General features: G+C 37.7%; 1 protein-coding gene across 6 annotated transcripts in view; it reads right to left on the bottom strand.

Annotated features, from left to right (window-relative positions):
* The window catches only part of LOC131928250 (KICSTOR complex protein SZT2), an 89,765-nt gene that overhangs the window by 23,313 nt on the left and 44,422 nt on the right, over positions 1 to 22,030 (bottom strand). For 5 of the 6 annotated variants that reach the window (XM_059284212.1, XM_059284214.1, XM_059284216.1 and 2 more), the window contains exons 25-51: positions 19,923 to 20,130; positions 18,561 to 18,742; positions 15,654 to 15,702; positions 15,345 to 15,433; positions 13,931 to 14,052; positions 13,529 to 13,779; positions 11,990 to 12,245; positions 11,550 to 11,790; positions 10,549 to 10,591; positions 9,824 to 10,075; positions 9,375 to 9,582; positions 7,615 to 7,693; positions 7,309 to 7,500; positions 6,749 to 7,215; positions 6,381 to 6,568; positions 6,141 to 6,282; positions 5,654 to 5,747; positions 5,416 to 5,536; positions 4,968 to 5,235; positions 4,419 to 4,506; positions 4,013 to 4,121; positions 3,749 to 3,873; positions 3,462 to 3,626; positions 3,254 to 3,335; positions 2,446 to 2,613; positions 1,641 to 1,859; positions 1,182 to 1,312 (exon numbers count right to left, since the gene is read on the bottom strand). In XM_059284212.1, the coding sequence (XP_059140195.1) occupies positions 1,182 to 1,312; positions 1,641 to 1,859; positions 2,446 to 2,613; positions 3,254 to 3,335; positions 3,462 to 3,626; positions 3,749 to 3,873; positions 4,013 to 4,121; positions 4,419 to 4,506; positions 4,968 to 5,235; positions 5,416 to 5,536; positions 5,654 to 5,747; positions 6,141 to 6,282; positions 6,381 to 6,568; positions 6,749 to 7,215; positions 7,309 to 7,500; positions 7,615 to 7,693; positions 9,375 to 9,582; positions 9,824 to 10,075; positions 10,549 to 10,591; positions 11,550 to 11,790; positions 11,990 to 12,245; positions 13,529 to 13,779; positions 13,931 to 14,052; positions 15,345 to 15,433; positions 15,654 to 15,702; positions 18,561 to 18,742; positions 19,923 to 20,130 (4,539 nt within the window). The remainder of the gene's footprint in view (positions 1 to 1,181; positions 1,313 to 1,640; positions 1,860 to 2,445; positions 2,614 to 3,253; positions 3,336 to 3,461; positions 3,627 to 3,748; positions 3,874 to 4,012; positions 4,122 to 4,418; positions 4,507 to 4,967; positions 5,236 to 5,415; positions 5,537 to 5,653; positions 5,748 to 6,140; positions 6,283 to 6,380; positions 6,569 to 6,748; positions 7,216 to 7,308; positions 7,501 to 7,614; positions 7,694 to 9,374; positions 9,583 to 9,823; positions 10,076 to 10,548; positions 10,592 to 11,549; positions 11,791 to 11,989; positions 12,246 to 13,528; positions 13,780 to 13,930; positions 14,053 to 15,344; positions 15,434 to 15,653; positions 15,703 to 18,560; positions 18,743 to 19,922; positions 20,131 to 22,030) is intronic. The other variant, XM_059284213.1, reaches the window with a different exon arrangement.

Genomic DNA, 22,030 nt, shown 5'->3' with positions numbered 1-22,030 from the left:
GTCTTTAAGTTGGCTTTACATTGAACCTGGCAAGTCAACATCTTAACTGACACTGGACATAAAACCTGGCCAGTCAGCAGTCTTTAAGTTGGCTTTACATTAAACCTGGCAAGTCAACGTTTTAACTGACACTTGACATAAAACCTGGCCAGTCAGCTGTCTTTAAGTTGGCTTTACATTAAACCTGGCAAGTCAACGTTTTAACTGACACTGGACATTAAACCTGGAAGTCAGCAGTCTTTAAGTTGGCTTTACATTAAACCTGGAAGTCAGCAGTCTTTAAGTTGGCTTTACATTAAACCTGGAAGTCAGCAGTCTTTAAGTTGGCTTTACATTAAACCTGGAAGTCAGCAGTCTTTAAGTTGGCTTTACATTAAACCTGGAAGTCAGCAGTCTTTAAGTTGGCTTTACATTAAACCTGGAAGTCAGCAGTCTTTAAGTTGGCTTTACATTAAACCTGGAAGTCAGCAGTCTTTAAGTTGGCTTTACATTAAACCTGGAAGTCAGCAGTCTTTAAGTTGGCTTTACATTAAACCTGGAAGTCAGCAGTCTTTAAGTTGGCTTTACATTAAACCTGGAAGTCAGCAGTCTTTAAGTTGGCTTTACATTAAACCTGGAAGTCAGCAGTCTTTAAGTTGGCTTTACATTAAACCTGGAAGTCAGCAGTCTTTAAGTTGGCTTTACATTAAACCTGGCAAGTCAACGTTTTAACTGACACTTGACATAAAACCTGGAAGTCAGCAGTCTTTAAGTTGGCTTTACATTAAACCTGGAAGTCAGCAGTCTTTAAGTTGGCTTTACATTAAACCTGGCAAGTCAACGTTTTAACTGACACTTGACATAAAACCTGGCCAGTCAGCTGTCTTTAAGTTGGCTTTACATTAAACCTGGAAGTCAGCAGTCTTTAAGTTGGCTTTACATTAAACCTGGCAAGTCAGCAGTCTTTAAGTTGGCTTTACATTAAACCTGGCCAGTCCATAGTCTTTAAGTTGGCTTTACATTAAACTTGGTCAGTCAGCAGTCTTTAAGTTGGCTTTACATTAAACTTGGTCAGTCAGCAGTCTTTAAGTTGGCTTTACATTAAACCTGGCCAGTCCTTAGTCTTTAAGTTGGCTTTACATTAAACCTCGCAAGTCAACTTCTTAACTGACACTGGACATAAAACCTGGCCAGAGGCTTACCTTCCCTACAATCTCTTGATGCTTGTGCTCAGGGAATGAAGAAAACATGGAGATGGAATGTGTGACACTGCGTGGTGGGTCCACAGAAAGCTTGCGTGACAGGGGGTTGTGCTTCCTCTCTAGACTTTCAGCTGTGTACAGGAAAACAATGGCATTTAGCATGTGGACAAATGTAGCTTCAGAAGGTTAACAACTCTCTTGTTTTGGTAATTGGGTAACGGTTACTCACCTGGTAATTTGGTAATGGTGACTCACCTGGTAATTTGGTTGGTGACTCACCTGGAAATTTGGTAATGGTGACTCACCTGGTAATTTGGTAATGGTGACTCACTAGTTATTTGGTAATGATGACTCACCTGGTAATTTGGTAATGGAGACTCACTAGTTATTTGGTAATGGTGACTCACCTGATAATTTGGTAATGGTGACTCACCTGGTAATTTGGTAATGGTGACTCACCTGGTAATTTGGTTGGTGAAGCAGGGAGAGAGGAGACAGGTGGGGCACACACGTCCATCAGGTTCTTAGGCACAGAGCAGATAGGGGAGGTAAGCATGAAATACTCCATGACTATGTCACACAGCGCATGACGTACTGCTGCGATCAAGCGCTCACGAAGAACTTTAACATCAGAGTTGCCACACTCCCAGATCCTGAACTGTATCAGTGCTGTTGGTCCTAAAGAATACACACAGCCACTGATGCATCAAGACTCCAACAACCCAGACTAAAACATTGTTTCCTGTGGAGATTTACTTTTACAAAACACAATTATCAGAAGCCTAAACACTTCATTCAACAAGTTAACATCAACAAGATCATCTTTTGTGGTGTTATCTGTAAACATTTAGAACAGTGTACCAACAGACACATTGATTTTGTGGAGCTAACTGTGAGGTGAATTAGTGCCATAAAGAGAGGACAACTGATCCCATCTGGCTGTACTGTTCTGACTTTTTGTACCTTTGTCTTCTTATGGCCCTGAAATCTGAATTGATCTAAGATTGCTGTATCAGCCACAATTAGGCTTCTACCCCTCTCACACCTCATAAACCAGGTGTGATACAATCATTTCCTCCTGCCCTTACCTGGATGAACCAGGTGTGATACAATCATTTCCTCCTGCCCTTACCTGGATGAACCAGGTGTGATACAATCATTTCCTCCTGCCCTTACCTGGATGAACCAGGTGTGATACAATCATTTCCTCCTGCCCTTACCTGGATGAACCAGGTGTGATACAATCATTTCCCCCTGCCCTTACCTGGTCTGGATGAGGCTGACTTCTCATGGACTGTAGTCTGGACATATTTGTCAAATTCACTGGGGTCACTGAGAGAGGGCATGTTGTTCTTGGTTGGAGCTGGACAGTTGAGCAGCTTGACCTGTTTCCCCTGACCATCCACAAGGTTCACCGTGATGCATGCAAGGCCTGGGCAGTGGCAAAATAAGACAATAAATAAAAAGCTGGCTATTGTGATACTGTATTTAAGACCACTAGCAAAACATAAGTGATACTGTATTTAAGACCACTAGCAAAACATATGTGATACTGTATTTAAGACCACTAGCAAAACATTAGTGATACTGTATTTAAGACCACTAGCAAAACATTAGTGATACTGTATTTAAGACCACTAGCAACACATTAGTGATACTGTATTTAAGACCACTAGCAAAACATTTGTGTTACTGTATTTAAGACCTCTATCAAAACATTAGTGTTACTGTATTTAAGACCTCTATTAAAACATTTGTGATACTGTATTTAAGACCTCTATCAAAACATTAGTGTTACTGTATTTAAGACCTCTATCAAAACATTAGTGTTACTGTATTTAAGACCTCTATTAAAACATTAGTGTTACTGTATTTAAGACCTCTATTAAAACATTAGTGTTACTGTATTTAAGACCTCTATTAAAACATTAGTGTTACTGTATTTAAGACCTCAAACAAAACATTAGTGTTACTGTATTAAAGACCTCTAGCAAAACATTAGTGTTACTGTGTTTAAGACCTCTAGCATGTGTGCTACACAAAAACACTGAATGAGAAAGAAAAACAAAAACCTTTTCCTCCTCCAGGCTGGGGTCTGATGTACAGATAAACTTTGTCTGAGGGGATGGGGGCCCACACACCATCATACAGATCCTGTTAGAGAACATTTATAGGCCATTTACATTGCTCTACAGCAGGTACACAGGACAGGTAGGTAGGTGGGACATTTATTCTAGAGTAGAAACATGGGATACATGGGAAATCCTAGAGTTCTCTCACCTGAAACTGACATGTAGGGTGTAGATCAACATAATTTGGGACATTGAGAAACTGCAGCAAGTTCTGCTTGAGGTAGTACATTAAAGCCACCAGGTACATAGAGCAGTGTCCAGGGATGGTCAAGAGCAGAGTGTCCACTGGTGGATGGTGAGGTTTCTGGATGAACTGGGGACAGATGGCGCAGGTGATGTTAATGCTAACACAAGATGGTCTATTGCAATCTTTGCACCACGGCCGACCTGATTAGAACAGTAAAACCCCCAGAAGACAGCCTTAACTAAACTCACTGTGATATCATCTGGCTTCAGTTTACTCTGTGGGTTTCTGCCAAACATGGCTGTCAAGTTGTCCAATAGTGCGTCATCTAGTTTGTTTTGAAGCATTTTCATCAGGTCATCCTTGATTTCTTTTCCTGAAAATGCCAGCCATTAAACATGTTTAGATGCTCAACAAATGCAAGGATATAGCAGGGAGTTCAGTATTTTTACAGAATACCATGCACTTTTGTCCAGTAGCCTTTTAGAATTTGTTCTAGTTATTGACCTACTGACCTACATCCTCAATCCCATGGACTGTGATCTCTACAGCTTCCTCATATTTAGAAGATTGGCGGCCTAAACTTGAGGTCAAGGACACAGAGTCACTATCCCCTTTATTCTGCTAGTAAAATTAACAAACTAGACATTATATGTTTAAGTGTAGATAGGCTAGCTTTTTTTACGAGTTATTTTACAATGATCTTCAAACTATAAAAAGCTAATAACACTAAAATATTATAAGCTAACACTAAAATATTATAAGCTAACACTAAAATATTATAAGCTAACACTAAAATATTAAAAGCTAACACTAAAATATTATAAGCTAACACTAAAATATTAAAAGCTACTATTATTTAAAATCATCAGTTGTTGATACAAACAATAAAGGAAAAAACTTTTTGAAGTAAAATCCAACCTGTCTGATGGAGGACATTTGATTGAAGTCTGAGACTGAACTGTCAGGCTCTATGTCAGAATCTTGGGCCACTTGAATCTCTTTCAGCCTACACGAAAAGATTTTTATTTTATTTTACAGTAATGAGATATTTTTTTGACAGATTAGAAAATGTTAGGGATGACTGGAACATATTGTTACAGGTAAGTGGAAATGTGTTACAGGTAATTTAAAATTTGTTACATGTAAGTGGAAATTTCTTACAGGTAATTTAAAATGTGTTACAGGTATGTGGAAATGTGTTACAGGTATGTGGAAATGTGTTAAGGTAAGTGGAAATGTGTTATAGGTAAGTGGAAATTTGTTACAGGTAAGTGGAAATGTTACAGGTAAGTGGAAGTTTGTTACAGGTAAGTGGAAGTTTGTTACAGGTAAGTGGAAATTTCTTACAGGTAATTTAAAATGTGTTACAGGTAAGTAGAAATTAGTTACAGGTAAGTGGAAATTTGTTACAGGTGACTGTCAAATGTTACCGGTGACTTGTACATGTTACAGATGAGAGAAGTTTACCTGAGGTAAAAGACATTCCTGGAGGAGAGCTCCTCTATGACGAACATGTTTTTCCTGTTGGTCACAAGGAAGTTGTTGAGGACTTGTCTGAGTGCCAGAACACCATTGGACGGCAGGCCTGGACGCTGGACACACCTCAGTCTGGGGGGTAGGACAAAATGGCTCTGCCACACCACATCGCAGGCAAAGTAGCCGGGACCAAAGTCCATGGCTGCTGCTAGGTAACCTTGACCTTCCTCACTATCATCATCATCATCAATGTCATAGCCTTAAGTAAAAATAATTCAAACAAAATTGTCAGTAAGTTAAAAAAGTTGTTAAAGTCAGACCTAAAAATTCTAGACACTTCCTTGGATTTGTGGATCAAATTTTATTAGAACAGTTACATATTACAAGACAAGTTCTAAACACTTCCTTAGCTTTATGAATACAATTTTTTTAAACATACCATCAGCTTTAGTCAGTCCTGACTTAGTTGCCTTACTGGCCCAGTTAATATCTTCATCAGCCTCAGGAACTAACAAGGCGTTACACACTTTACTTTTGTTTAGTTCTTTTAACAGCAGTGCCTGTTAACAACAAACAATTTGTTTAATAGAGTTTTTACTAACAAGCCCAAATGGCATCAAATAGGTAAATGCTAACACCAGAAATCTGGCAAGCTGTAAGCTGACTTTTGCTATTACCTGGTTGACTTTACGACACACTGAGTCAATGTTTTCTATAGCGGTGGAGTAAATGTTCTGTTGGTCAGTGGGCGGGGCATCTTCCATGATTTCTCTGTGGACATATGTGAAGACATTTTACATTCATCACTTGCTTACATTATTACACATTTTACATTCATCACTTGCTTACATTAATACACATTTTACATTCATCACTTTGTTACATTAATACACATTTTACATTTATTACTTTCTTACATTAATACACACTTAACATTCATCACTTTCTTACATTAATACACATTTTATTTCTATCAGTTTGAACTATTATTATCCATTTTACATTCATTTATTAAAATCTCCATTTTTTACATTATTTTACACATATCTGATCTTAAGTGCTAACAAAAATAGTTACTATTCATTTAAACTTTAAACATTTATAAACTTAAACAATACTAAACATGAAGGCATGCATGAGTAAGTGTTTGTATCAAGAACTGACCTGGAGTGGAAAAAGACCTCAGCCTTGTCAGCATGTATCTGTACAAGTAGCCAGTAGTCAGGCAGCTCTGGGTAGGAGCTACTGATGTCAGACATTGAGGCTGTCTCATCTAGCTCCATGTCACTCACATCACCATCAAAACCTGGACATAGAATCTGGTCACCATGGTACACAAAGCTTTACACATACAACAACTATGTCACCACAAGTATGCTGATATTCAAGCAGAAAGAAACCAACCATCATCTGTTGTGGACTCCCTAGAAGAAATGACAGAAGGTGACTGTGGGAGAGTGGAAGGACGGCTGCCAACACTCAAGGGTCCTGATGGGGCGGAGCAGTGACGGCTCCTAGAGCTGCTGGCTGTATTAGCAGGTGAACGACCATGGGATCCATGTAAGCCAGCAAAACTACTGGACTTTTTAAGGCTGAAACAGAGACATTACTATATGCATCTCACCCTCAACTTTGCATTCAAAATATAATTGAAACATGTTATAGGCTAAAATATAGACATATTTGTAGTTGTATAAAATGTTTCAACTTTAAATTGTATTTTTTTAATGCATTGAAAAGTTAATTTATCAGAAGCTAAAAGAGTAATGTACCATATTTCTGAATCCTTATCTTCTTCTTTGATTCTCAAATCCTGAATGGCAAGAAGTGGACCAGTCAAGAGTGAAGCAGCTATGAGCTGACCAGGAGAACTGCTCTCAGACAGGGACGGCCCAACTTTGATACCACTGGCCTGGCTTTGTAGCCGGGGATGGGACTTGGTGTCTGATGCACTGCGTGGCCTGTGTCTGGTGTCCCCAGAGGTCTCAGTGTCCTCCATGTTGATCAGAGACTGCGTCCCCACGGGAAGGTTCAGCTGGTCGCCTGGCTCAGGGAAGACACAAGGCAGGCTAAAACTCCTCTCTTCCTTACACATGGCCATGTTTTCATTCTCTGGGCCATGGGCTATCTCAAACTGCTGATACCTCATCTGGTGGGCCATGGCTTTGTTGACAATCAAGAAATAGTAACTTCCTTCTTTTGTTAGTCTGTAACCTTGAAAATGTGTTCTCTCAAATTCCTACAAGTTCACAGAAAAATGTTTTAACAACTAAAATAGTAAAACACCTTGTAGTACTGCCCTATGGTATAACTTGAGTATGCCCCTACCCACCTCAATGAACAAGTTAAGGCTCTGGTCTGCCCCATACACAAACTGGAGGTTGACACACTGGTACATGGCAGTCCTAGATTTCCACTGGACAGCAGTTCTGATGTAATCAGCCACAAAAATCAGGGTATCCGAGGTTATTGGGTGCATGTGACGCAAGGCAGAGATCACCTCCTCTTGCATTATGGACTCAATCTAGTACAAATTTGAATTTGCTGTCACTACATGATCTGGTCAACATTTTTTTATATCAACATAACACTGTAGACAATGACAAAAGTTGAAATCAGGTGGAACAAATAAAGTTACCTCATCCTTGACAGCATAGATGGCTGCATGCTGTACACGAGGAAGATGGCTGATAGGGTCACCCAGTGGTTTGGGAGTTCTGGGGAAAAAACACTGGACACTCAATACATGGGAAATGAGAGCTTAATAAATCATATCCTTGCAAACATTGGACCAAGAGACTTTCTTCTATTTCTATATCATCCAAACAATGAACCAAATCAAGGACAGTGGATGTGACTAACCCTATGACAGTGGATGTGACTAACCCTATGACAGTGGATGTGACTAACCCTATGATGGTGGATGTGACTAACCCTATGACAGTGGATGTGACTAACCCTATGACAGTGGATGTGACTAACCCTATGACAGTGGATGTGACTAACCCTATGACAGTGGATGTGACTAACCCTATGACTGTGGATGTGACTAACCCTATGACAGTGGATGTGACTAACCCTATGAAAGTGAATGTGACTAACCCTATGACAGTGGATGTGACTAACCCTATGAAAGTGAATGTGACTAACCCTATGACAGTGGATGTGACTAACCCTATGACAGTGGATGTAACTAACCCTATGACAGTGGATGTGACTAACCCTATGACTGTGGATGTGACTAACCCTAAGACAGTGGATGTGACTAACCCTATGACAGTGGATGTGACTAACCCTATGAAAGTGAATGTGACTAACCCTATGACAGTGGATGTGACTAACCCTATGACAGTGGATGTGACTAACCCTATGACAGTGGATGTGACTAACCCTATGACGGTGGATGTGACTAACCCTGTGACAGTGGATGTGACTAACCCTATGACAGTGGATGTGACTAACCCTATGACAGTGGATGTGACTAACTATATGACAGTGGATGTGACTAACCCTATGACAGTGGATGTGACTAACCCTATGAAAGTGAATGTGACTAACCCTATGACAGTGGATGTGACTAACCCTATGAAAGTGAATGTGACTAACCCTATGACAGTGGATGTGACTAACCCTATGACAGTGGATGTGACTAACCCTGTGACAGTGGATGTGACTAACCCTATGACGGTGGATGTGACTAACCCTATGACAGTGGATGTGACTAACCCTATGACAGTGGATGTGACTAACCCTATGACAGTGGATGTGACTAACCCTATGACAGTGGATGTGACTAACCCTATGACTGTGGATGTGACTAACCCTAAGACAGTGGATGTGACTAACCCTATGACAGTGGATGTGACTAACCCTATGAAAGTGAATGTGACTAACCCTATGACAGTGGATGTGACTAACCCTATGACAGTGGATGTGACTAACCCTATGACAGTGGATGTGACTAACCCTATGACGGTGGATGTGACTAACCCTGTGACAGTGGATGTGACTAACCCTATGACAGTGGATGTGACTAACCCTATGACAGTGGATGTGACTAACCCTATGACAGTGGATGTGACTAACCCTATGACAGTGGATGTGACTAACCCTATGACGGTGGATGTGACTAACCCTATGACAGTGGATGTGACTAACCCTATGACGGTGGATGTGACTAACCCTATGACGGTGGATGTGACTAACCTTATGACAGTGGATGTGACTAACCCTATGACAGTGGATGTGACTAACCCTATGACAGTGGATGTGACTAACCCTATGACGGTGGATGTGACTAACCCTATGACAGTGGATGTGACTAACCCTATGACTGTGGATGTGACTAACCCTATGACAGTGGATGTGACTAACCCTATGACAGTGGATGTGACTAACCCAATGACTGTGGATGTCCTATCTTCCAGCTCATCCCTTCCGGTCTGACTGCCCTGGCTCATGTTAGACAGCAGACGTGAATAGGACGGCCTGCGGGGCACATGATCTATATCCCCCAGCAGTGTCAGACAGTTGATGTCAAAGGTCACTTTAAAGTCGGAGAAGTCAATTGACAAAAATGGATCAGACAATCCTTTGGTGATTTGACCTGGATAAGAAAACGGAAAACTATCAGTTTAGATATTTTTCAAACTTTAACTACAAAGTATATCAAAATCACAAGGGTATTGACAGAAATGTTTAAAATATAAACAGAATAAATAAACAGTATGTCTGGGAATTATAAAGACTAAGAAATGTCAGTATGTTAGTGATAAATTGGCACAGAACTTATTGCTGTATTTTTCTAAACATGTTTAAGTTTCTAGGTTGCGACTACCAAAACTCACCAAAACATTGTGGTACAGTTCTCAGAGACATGTGATGGAAATTGGTCTTCTGTTTGACAGTGCAGGTGAAATGGATAAACAGGGGGATAGGATCCTGGTCCACAGACTCTGTGGATACATTGGCCTCAAACGATTCATTGGATGTGTCATCTGGATTAGATTCCATGGATGTTCCAACAGAGGTCTCACCCAACTCATCCGGTCTTGTTATGACAATGTCTTCCTCTTCATGAACATTGTCCATGTTTCCATCTGATCCAATGAACAAATACAATGTCGTTTTATGGCTTGTTTTTGTCACTTCACAAATGTGTAGTACAGTAACACTTAGTAGTAAATACATTAGTTCATTATCAAACAGCTCATTTTATCTTAATTATCTAACAACTGTTTTATTTTAATTTAATGAAAACAGCCAGGATAAAGGAGAACAAAACCATTAAAAGCAGGAGGGGAATGGGCTGCATGAATATTTAAATAAGAGAGTCTAGAAACTCAATCAATGAATATTTAAATAAGAGAGTCTAGAAACTCAATCAATGAAAATTTAAATAAGAGAGTCTAGAAGCTCAATCAATGAATATTTAAATAAGAGAGTCTAGAAGCTCAATCAATGAATATTTAAATAAGAGAGTCTAGAAACTCAATCAATGAATATTTAAATAAGAGAGTCTAGAAACTCAATGAATCTTAAAGTTAACTAACCACAAACAATAAACTTTTACCTTCTACACCATCTGATGCCTCGTCTTTCTCATTGTTACTGTTCTGGAGTTCAAAACAATAAGCAAGTGGTCAGTGTCAGTTTGATCAGCGAATTGGTCAGTTTAATCAAACAATTGTTCAGTGTAAATTTGATCAATATATTTGATCAGGCCAATGGCCTTGGTCAGTTTGATCATGTAATTGGTCAGTGTCAGTGAAATCAGGCAATATGACAGTGTCAATTTGATCAAGAAATTTTATTATAACTATTTTACTTCCCCTACGGCCAGACAAAATGACAACGCATTTTTCAATCACCACACTTTAAAAAAACATCTTTTTTAAATAATCACTTAGGTTATAAAAATAAAATAAAAGCATTATACACAAAACTGGTCCAAATTTATTATGAATGAGGTTAAATAGCTAAGTAGTTTACTAATAATTAATACAAAAATAACACTAATCCCAGAAAAATGTAAACAAAACAATACTTCTAATATTATTTTATTAAAAAAATGTATTTTAAATGCTAAAAATTTTTTAGCTTTGTCACTCAAGCTACTCTTTATTTCAATTGCTACATTATAAATAAAGCCCGATTCAACAGCAGAGGTATTTTAATTTCACTAATTATATAGTCCATAATTTTGAGATAAAAAATTCTTAACTTTAGAAAAAACTTAGAAAATGAAGCACAAGTGATAGAACGAGAAAACAACGTTAACAAAACATTATTTTCCGCTTCCGCCTATATTTTCAAAATCTCGTTACCAATGAAACTTGCGCTACTACGCGTAAACAAACGTTTTATATATAGTAGAGCAGGAGTACTGGACTGTACAACACACAAAAATTCTCTGGCGGCCGCGGGTGCATAGGCCTGTAAGGGTTAACATGAGTTTTATCATTTGACCTGTTTAAGGTTTTTAGAAGCAGGGACAAGAGGTCAAAGAAAAAATCTATGAAGTAGGCCCTACTTAAACTGATAAAACTTGAAAGTGCTGTAGATTTGTCTTACCTCTGTTTTTAATGAAATCACATTTGGACAATAAAAATAAAAATCTGGCAAGTTAGGCACTGGGCACAGGTAAGTATTAATGGCCTTGGCAAAATGGTTTTTGATGCTGTCAGTCAGCTGGTGGTTCTCCTTCATCTGATGACATGGCTCTTGTGACATGGAGGCCCACTCTTCTTCTGTCAGCTCCAGGGAGAGACTGGGCAGTTGGAGAACTTCAGGGATCTTTGGACCTTCATCTTCTCTAAAACACAGGGATAAAAACTTTTTTGTAGACTCTCATAGATGGGTTGCTGATGCCAGCTATTGAGCTTCATCTGCCCAGGGGTTCAAACTGGGTACTTTTTGGTTTAGCAACTATTAGCTTTACTGACCCAACCACACCACCTACTCCAAGTTCTGAAAACTCCTACATTAATAACAAGCAGTGAACCCTAACTTACTTCTGCAGATCCATGTCCTGGAACCTGACAGAAAGTTGCCTATGGTAGACTGGAGCGGTCCTGTTTTCATCATTGGCCCGACACTTCTCTTTGAACTTGGCCTTCTGCACCAGCTGCAGGACATGGGAGCAGGAAGCCAACAGGTAGGTCGTCATGTCTGTCTCCAGGGGGTGGGACTCAGCACAGATGTTGTTGATGGCTGAATCCACATCCTGTTTATCCACAAAATACTTCTGCTGCAAGCTAAGGAAAACACCTGGGATACCAAAACAAGAGTGTTGAGTAAAGGCTGCACCAATATTCTTGTATGTCACAACCACACAGACTAAAACAAGAGTGTTGAGTAAAAGCTGCACCAATATTCTTGTATGTCACAACCACACAGACTAAAACATTGTTCAGTAAAGGCTGCACCAATATTCTTGTATGTCACAACCACACAGACTAAAACAAGAATGTTCAGTAAAGGCTGCACCAATATTCTTGTATGTCACAACCACACAGACTAAAACAAGAATGTTGAGTAAAAGCTGCACCAATATATGTCTATGTCACAACCACAGAGACCAAAACAAGAATGTTCAGTAAAGGCTGCACCAATATTCTTGTATGTCACAACCACACAGACTAAAACAAGAATGTTCAGTAAAGGCTGCACCAATATTCTTGTATGTCACAACCACACAGACTAAAACTAGAGTGTTGAGTAAAGGCTGCACCAATATTCTTGTATGTCACAACCACACAGACTAAAACATTGTTCAGTAAAGGCTGCACCAATATTCTTGTATGTCACAACCACACAGACTAAAACATTGTTCAGTAAAGGCTGCACCAATATTCTTGTATGTCACAACCACACAGACTAAAACAAGAATGTTCAGTAAAGGCTGCACCAATATTCTTGTATGTCACAACCACACAGACTAAAACAAGAATGTTGAGTAAAAGCTGCACCAATATATGTCTATGTCACAACCACAGAGACCAAAACAAGAATGTTCAGTAAAGGCTGCACCAATATTCTTGTATGTCACAACCACAGAGACTAAAACAATGTTCAGTAAAGGCTGCACGAATATTCTTGTATGTCACAACCACTTAGACTAAATCTTATTGATTTCAATCACAACACCTTCAAATATTAAAGAACATTGAAAAGTATAGGAGACTTCATTAAGTGACTCCTACATGAACAAGTTCATGTATTTAAAAAATATGGAAGTATCCTTTAGATTTAGTAAGCTGCAACAGTCAAAAGAGCACTAGCTTTAATTGATTGGTATTTTACAGTAAGACAATTTGTTGATAGAGATTTTTTTATCCCCCTTGTAAGTTAATACCATAAAAAGTGGTTATCTAAAACTCACCAGGAGATAATATACATGGAAATATAATATGTAAATATATACTTTGTAAATATAATAGATGTGTAGTAAATGTTAACAGAAAACTATTCACGTAAGTCTTGACCTAATAAGACTGAGACCTTTACTACAACTTTACCTAATAAGACAGAGACCTTTACTAGAACTTTACCTGACAAAAAAGAATTGAAGTAAAGCTCAGAAAGGATTTTGCAGTGTTCTTTGAAAGAATCAAGTCTGTAGGAATTACTGTCTGTTGACCGGCGGTCAAGAGAACTTCTCCATGAATCTCTATCATCCTGGTCATCACTAGTGACATCAAATGACAGCAGCTGACCACGAGGTGAGCGCTGACATTTTGTGTCATCTGCTGGATGAAATGACAAGTTTTCAAAGATGTCCTCCGGAAGGTTGAAGTTTCCCCTGTAATTTAAAGTGTAATGTCATCACAAGTCTGGTACCAGCGCTTGGGGTAACAAAAATAACAGGTTTTAGTTCTTTATGTGAGATTGTAAATACAAAGATATTATTGTAGATAATATAGATCTCTATGTCAGGGCATAAAGTGTATCACCTGTTGACCAAGGAATTAGTGATGTTTTTCAAATGACAGCTGTAGACATAGACAGGCATCAACAGAGGTCCACTAATGGTGGCTTTCATGGCGTCTGTGTTTTTGTTCACCCACTGCTGGACCTAGACACACACACAAAACTTTATTATGTTGACCAACTGCAATTGGACCTACACACAGACTAAACTTTATTACGTTGACCATCTGCAATTGGACCTAGACACACACAAAACTTTATTATGTTGACCAACTGCAATTGGACCTACACACACACAAAACTTTATTATGTTGACCATCTGCAATTGGACCTAGACACACACAAAACTTTATTATGTTGACCATCTGCAATTGGACCTAGACACACACAAAACTTTATTATGTTGACCAACTGCAATTGGACCTAGACACACACAAAACTTTATTATGTTGACCATCTGCAATTGGACCTAGACACACACAAAACTTTATTATGTTGACCATCTGCAATTGGACCAAGACACACACAAAACTTTATTATGTTGACCATCTGCAATTGGACCAAGACACACACAAAACTTTATTATGTTGACCATCTGCAATTGGACCAAGACACACACTAAACTTTATTATGTTGACCAACTGCAATTGGACCTACACACACACTAAACTTTATTATGTTGACCATCTGCAATTGGACCAAGACACACACAAAACTTTATTATGTTGACCAACTGCAATTGGACCTACACACACACTAAACTTTATTATGTTGACACACATCAAGGGTCAAAACTTGTGAACAAAATTTCACCCACTTCCACTGAACAGTTTTGTTTCAAACCAGACAAGCAAGACAAGTCCCAATGACAATGCAAAATAACATAATTAGATGTTAAATATTAAATTTCTTTGTAATTAACCTTTTTAAGGCTATTACATACTATATGGTGGGCAAGTGTTATTGGTAATGAAATTTGAATTTATAAAAAATATTTTATAATAAAAACATCTGTAATAACAAGCTCTCATATATGCACTGTAATGAAGAAAAATGTTAACATAAAGAATAATGCACCAATATATATAAAAGTATTTAAATAAACAAGGCTGTATGATATCTCTGAGTCCATCCAGCTGTGATGGGTACCTGACTCATGTTAGGGATGTTAAGACTTAGTGCAAACCACACTGTACCTTCATTTGCCGAGATCAAGAAACACATGAACTCTACTTCATCTGCAGTGTCTTCATTTAGGGTCATAAGGTCTGAAAGGGGATCTATTTTTTTTCTTTACTTATTGAGAGCATAAAATAGTGACCCATGCTTTTCTTCATAATTGTATACATAGTGGTTTATATATTTAAAGAAAAATCATTTTGTTTTCTTCTTCTGTGCCTACATAAAAGCTTGTTGTTATAAATGTTAGAGAGCAACCTTTTCATTTCTTGTCTCCACATTGGGTGAGGCTGAGGACTTGTCTCCATCATCAGATACATGAGATTTCTCTGCCAAACTTTCTGGCCCTGTCAGCACATTTGGTTAACATTTGAAAACATTTCATTGGTATGTCATGTATGGCTATGTCAGCACAATTGGTTAACATTTGAAAACATTTCATTGGTATGTCATGTTTGGCTATGTCAGCACAATTGTTGCAATTTGAAAACATTTCATTGGTATGTCATGTATGGCCTATGTCGTGTAGAGCTATAAACCAAGTTTTGTCAAGCTACAAGATCTCACCTGGGCTGTCACTAGCTCCATCTCCAACCTTCTGATCAACCACATTTGTCTGGAAAAATCACATTAGGTTTTGTTGTGAAGCAGACATTATAACATCACAGACATTATAACATCACAGACATTATAGCATCACAGACATTATAGCATCACAGACATTATAGCATCACAGACATTATAGCATCACAGACATTATAACATCACAGACATTATAACATCACAGACATTATAGCATCACAGACATTATAACATCACAGACATTATAACATCACAGACATTATAGCATCACAGACATTATAGCATCACAGACATTATAACATAACAGACATTATAACATCACAGACATTATAACATCACAGACATTATAACATAACAGACATTATAACATCACAGACATTATAGCATCACAGACATTATAACATCACAGACATTATAACATCACAGACATTATAACATCACAGACATTATAGCATCACAGACATTATAACATCACAGACATTATAACATCACAGACATTATAACACCACAGACATTATAACATAACAGACATTATAACATAACAGACATTATAACATCACAGACATTATAACATCCCAGACATTATAACATCCCAGACATTATAACATCACAGACATTATAGCATCACAGACATTATAGCATCACAGACATTATAGCATCACAGACATTATAGCATAACAGACATTATAACATCACAGACATTATAACATCAAAGACATTATAGCATCACAGACATTATAACATCACAGACATTATAACATCACAGACATTATAACATCACAGACATTATAGCATCACAGACATTATAACATCACAGACATTATAACATCAATTACATTATAGCATCACAGACATTATAACATCACAGACATTATAACATCACAGACATTATAACATCACAGACAGTATAACACCACAGACATTATAACATCACAGACATTATAACATCACAGACATTATAACATCCCAGACATTATAACATCACAGACATTATAGCATCACAGACATTATAGCATAACAGACATTATAACATCACAGACATTATAACATCAAAGACATTATAGCATCACAGACATTATAACATCACAGACATTATAACATCACAGACATTATAACATCACAGACATTATAGCATCACAGACATTATAACATCACAGACATTATAACATCAAAGACATTATAGCATCACAGACATTATAACATCACAGACATTATAACATCACAGACATTATAACATCACAGACATTATAACATCACAGACATTATAACATCACAGACATTATAACATCACAGACATTATAACATCACAGACATTATAACATCACAGACATTATAACATCACAGACATTATAACATCACAGACATTATAACATCACAGGCATTATAACATCACAGACATTATAGCATCACAGACATTATAGCATCACAGACATTATAGCATAACAGACATTATAACATCACAGACATTATAACATCAAAGACATTATAGCATCACAGACATTATAACATCACAGACATTATAACATCAAAGACATTATAGCATCACAGACATTATAACATCACAGACATTATAACATCACAGACATTATAACATCACAGACATTATAACATCACAGACATTATAACATCACAGACATTATAACATCACAGACATTATAACATCACAGACATTATAGCATCACAGACATTATAGCATCACAGACATTATAACATCACAGACATTATAGCATCACAGACATTATAACATCACAGACATTATAACATCACAGACATTATAACATAACAGATATTATAACATCACAGACATTATAACATCACAGACATTATAACATCACAGACATTATAACATCACAGACATTATAACATCACAGGCATTATAACATCACAGACATTATAGCATCACAGACATTATAGCATCACAGACATTATAGCATAACAGACATTATAACATCACAGACATTATAGCATCACAGACATTATAGCATCACAGACATTATAACATCACAGACATTATAACATCAAAGACATTATAGCATCACAGACATTATAACATCACAGACATTATAACATCACAGACATTATAACATCACAGACATTATAACATCACAGACATTATAACATCACAGACATTATAACATCACAGACATTATAACATCACAGACATTATAGCATCACAGACATTATAGCATCACAGACATTATAACATCACAGACATTATAGCATCACAGACATTATAACATCACAGACATTATAACATCACAGACATTATAACATCACAGACATTATAGCATAACAGACATTATAACATCACAGACATTATAACATCACAGACATTATAGCATCACAGACATTATAACATCACAGACATTATGACATCACAGACATTATAACATCACAGACATTATAACATCACAGACCTTATAACATCACAGGCATTATAACATCACAGACATTATAACATCACAGATATGATAACATCACAGACATTATAACATCACAGACATTATAACATCACAGACATTATAACATCACAGACATTATAGCATCACAGGCATTATAGCATCACACAAGTGAACTGATCAACATTAGGTTTTGTTGTGAAGCAGACAATATGTTTGACAGTTATGTTTTCAATATAAATTGCTTCTTTATTTTAAGTGACACAAAGTGAGGGGAAAGCTGCACGCAATGTTAGGTGGAGGGGGGGGGGGGCTGTACAAAACTACACATCACTGAGTACATCAGTGACTTGAAATTAACTTGTGTGTGAACTGACCTGTGCTAGCGTGGAGGGGGGGTGGGGGGGGGCTGTACAAAACTACACATCAATGCGTACATTGGTGACTAGAAATTAACTTGTGTGTCTAGAAATTAACTTGTGTGTGAACTGACCTGTGCTAGCGTGGGCTCATTGGCTTTTGTTGTCTCAGCATTCACAGGTGGGGGATTTAGCAGCAGCAAGTCATCAAAGCAGGCAGGTACAAAGGTCAAGAGTAGGTGTTCAGTGACATCTTTCTTTACATAGCACTTCCACATGGGGCAGTGGAAACATTCTGCTTGCTTCAAAGTTTCACCTGTAAACAATTGTTACAAGTATACACTGCTTGCTACTTCCACATGGGACAGTGGAAACATTCTGCTTGCTTCAAAGTTTCACCTGTAAACAATTGTTACAAGTATACACTGCTTGCTACTTCCACATGGGGCAGTGGAAACATTCTGCTTGCTTCAAAGTTTCACCTGTAAACAATTGTTACAAGTATACACTGCTTGCTACTTCCACATGGGGCAGTGGAAACATTCTGCTTGCTTCAAAGTTTCACCTGTAAACAATTGTTACAAGTATACACTGCTTGCTACTTCCACATGGGACAGTGGAAACATTCTGCTTGTTTCAAAGTTTCACCTGTAAACAATTGTTACAAGTATACACTGCTTGCTACTTCCACATGGGACAGTGGAAACATTCTGCTTGCTTCAAAGTTTCACCTGTAAACAATTGTTACAAGTATACACTGCTTGCTACTTCCACATGGGGCAGTGGAAACATTCTGCTTGCTTCAAAGTTTCACCTGTAAACAATTGTTACAAGTATACACTGCTTGCTACTTCCACATGGGGCAGTGGAAACATTCTGCTTGCTTCAAAGTTTCACCTGTAAACAATTGTTACAAGTATACACTGCTTGCTACTTCCACATGGGGCAGTGGAAACATTCTGCTTGCTTCAAAGTTTCACCTGTAAACAATTGTTACAAGTATACACTGCTTGCTACTTCCACATGGGACGGTGGAAACATTCTGCTTGCTTCAAAGTTTCACCTGTAAACAATTGTTACAAGTATACACTGCTTGCTACTTCCACATGGGACAGTGGAAACATTCTGCTTGCTTCAAAGTTTCACCTGTAAACAATTGTTACAAGTATACCCTGCTTGCTCCTTACAAATAAACTTAATATGCTTTGCTTGGGAAAACTTTCCACATTGACAGTATTGAACTGGCTGACTAGAAGAAGATTTCTCTGGTACAAAGATTCTGCACAACATGGCTATCCTAGTATATCAACACTCAGAAGGAAACTTGACTGACTGAACCTTACACATCATTTTCATATACAAACCTAGGACACACTGATACTTGTTTACTGAGGTATAAACATACATTTTAAATGAACTTGTGGATAGGGAGGATGGCGTGTATTGACTTCAGGCCTTTAGGGTTTTAAAAACCTAGTTGAGAGTGCTGAACCTACCTGGCCCACTTCCTGCTTGACTGTACCCATAGTCCACTGGAGGGGGGGAGAGAACATTGGTGGACAGCTTGCCATGTTTGCTGGGAGCTTCACTGCTCATTAGCCTTGGGTTCTCCACTTCCTTCTTTGGCGGCACTTTCCAACTTCCTGGTTCAAGGTTTTTTCTTGTGCTTGTAGAAGATGCATCGGTCATTTCATGGTCAGTTTCCTACCCATGATTAAAAATTGTTCCATGATTAAAACATAGTTACATGATGGATTATACGCAGAAACATTTTTATATAATTTATATCTTACTACTTACAACTTTTTTATTTTCTTCGCGCCACCCAATATACAATTATTTTATAGAGATAAGTAAAACTTGCCAACAATATTGTATATATTACGTATGAGTCAAATGTGCAACAATGTAACCAACCATTTTGTAAAGCCCTCCCACACAGCAGACCACTGGGTTTATCTCTTACTATCTAGCCAGTTGTGTGCTGATCAAAGATAGGTTTATTTCTTACTATCTAGCCAGTTGTGTGTTGATCAAAGATAGGTTTATTTCTTACTACCTAGCCAGTTGTGTGCTGATCAAAGATAGGTTTATTTCTTACTACCTAGCCAGTTGTGTGCTGATCAAAGATAGGTTTATTTCTTACTATCTAGCCAGTTGTGTGCTGCTCAAAGATAGGTTTATTTCTTACTATCTAGCCAGTTGTGTGCTGATCAAAGATAGGTTTATTTCTTACTATCTAGCCAGTTGTGTGCTGATCAAAGATAGGTTTATTTCTTACTATCTAGCCAGTTGTGTGCTGATCAAAGATAGGTTTATTTCTTACTATCTAGCCAGTTGTGTGCTGAACAAAGATAGGTTTATTTCTTACTATCTAGCCAGTTGTGTGCTGAACAAAGATAGGTTTATTTCTTACTATCTAGCCAGTTGTGTGCTGATCAAAGATAGGTTTATTTCTTACTATCTAGCCAGTTGTGTGCTGATCAAAGATAGGTTTATTTCTTACTATCTAGCCAGTTGTGTGCTGAACAAAGATAGGTTTATTTCTTACTATCTAGCCAGTTGTGTGCTGAACAAAGATAGGTTTATTTCTTACTATCTAGCCAGTTGTGTGCTGAACAAAGATAGGTTTATTTCTTACTATCTAGCCAGTTGTGTGCTGATCAAAGATAGGTTTATTTCTTACTATCTAGCCAGTTGTGTGCTGAACAAAGATAGGTTTATTTCTTACTATCTAGCCAGTTGTGTGCTGATCAAAGATAGGTTTATTTCTTACTATCTAGCCAGTTGTGTGCTGAACAAAGATAGGTTTATTTCTTACTATCTAGCCAGTTGTGTGCTGAACAAAGATAGGTTTATTTCTTACTATCTAGCCAGTTGTGTGCTGAACAAAGATAGGTTTATTTCTTACTATCTAGCCAGTTGTGTGCTGATCAAAGATAGGTTTATTTCTTACTATCTAGCCAGTTGTGTGCTGATCAAAGATAGGTTTATTTCTTACTATCTAGCCAGTTGTGTGTTGATCAAAGATAGGTTTATTTCTTACTATCTAGCCAGTTGTGTGCTGATCAAAGATAGGTTTATTTCTTACTATCTAGCCAGTTGTGTGCTGATCAAAGATAGGTTTATTTCTTACTATCTAGCCAGTTGTGTGCTGATCAAAGATAGGTTTATTTCTTACTATCTAGCCAGTTGTGTGTTGATCAAAGATAGGTTTATTTCTTACTATCTAGCCAGTTGTGTGCTGATCAAAGATAGGTTTATTTCTTACTATCTAGCCAGTTGTGTGCTGATCAAAGATAGGTTTATTTCTTACTATCTAGCCAGTTGTGTGTTGATCAAAGATAGGCTTATTTCTTACTATCTAGCCAGTTGTGTGCTGATCAAAGATAGGTTTATTTCTTACTATCTAGCCAGTTGTGTGTTGATCAAAGATAGGTTTATTTCTTACTACCTAGCCAGTTGTGTGCTGATCAAAGATAGGTTTATTTCTTACTACCTAGCCAGTTGTGTGCTGATCAAAGATAGGTTTATTTCTTACTATCTAGCCAGTTGTGTGCTGCTCAAAGATAGGTTTATTTCTTACTATCTAGCCAGTTGTGTG

This window comes from Physella acuta, unplaced genomic scaffold (assembly GCF_028476545.2).
Source record: "Physella acuta isolate Inbredline_101_S28 unplaced genomic scaffold, ASM2847654v3 ptg001480l, whole genome shotgun sequence".
NCBI classification, from domain to species: domain Eukaryota; kingdom Metazoa; phylum Mollusca; class Gastropoda; family Physidae; genus Physella; species Physella acuta.
Note: the sequence above shows the minus strand (reverse complement) of the source record. Positions and strands in the feature narration are given on the sequence as shown.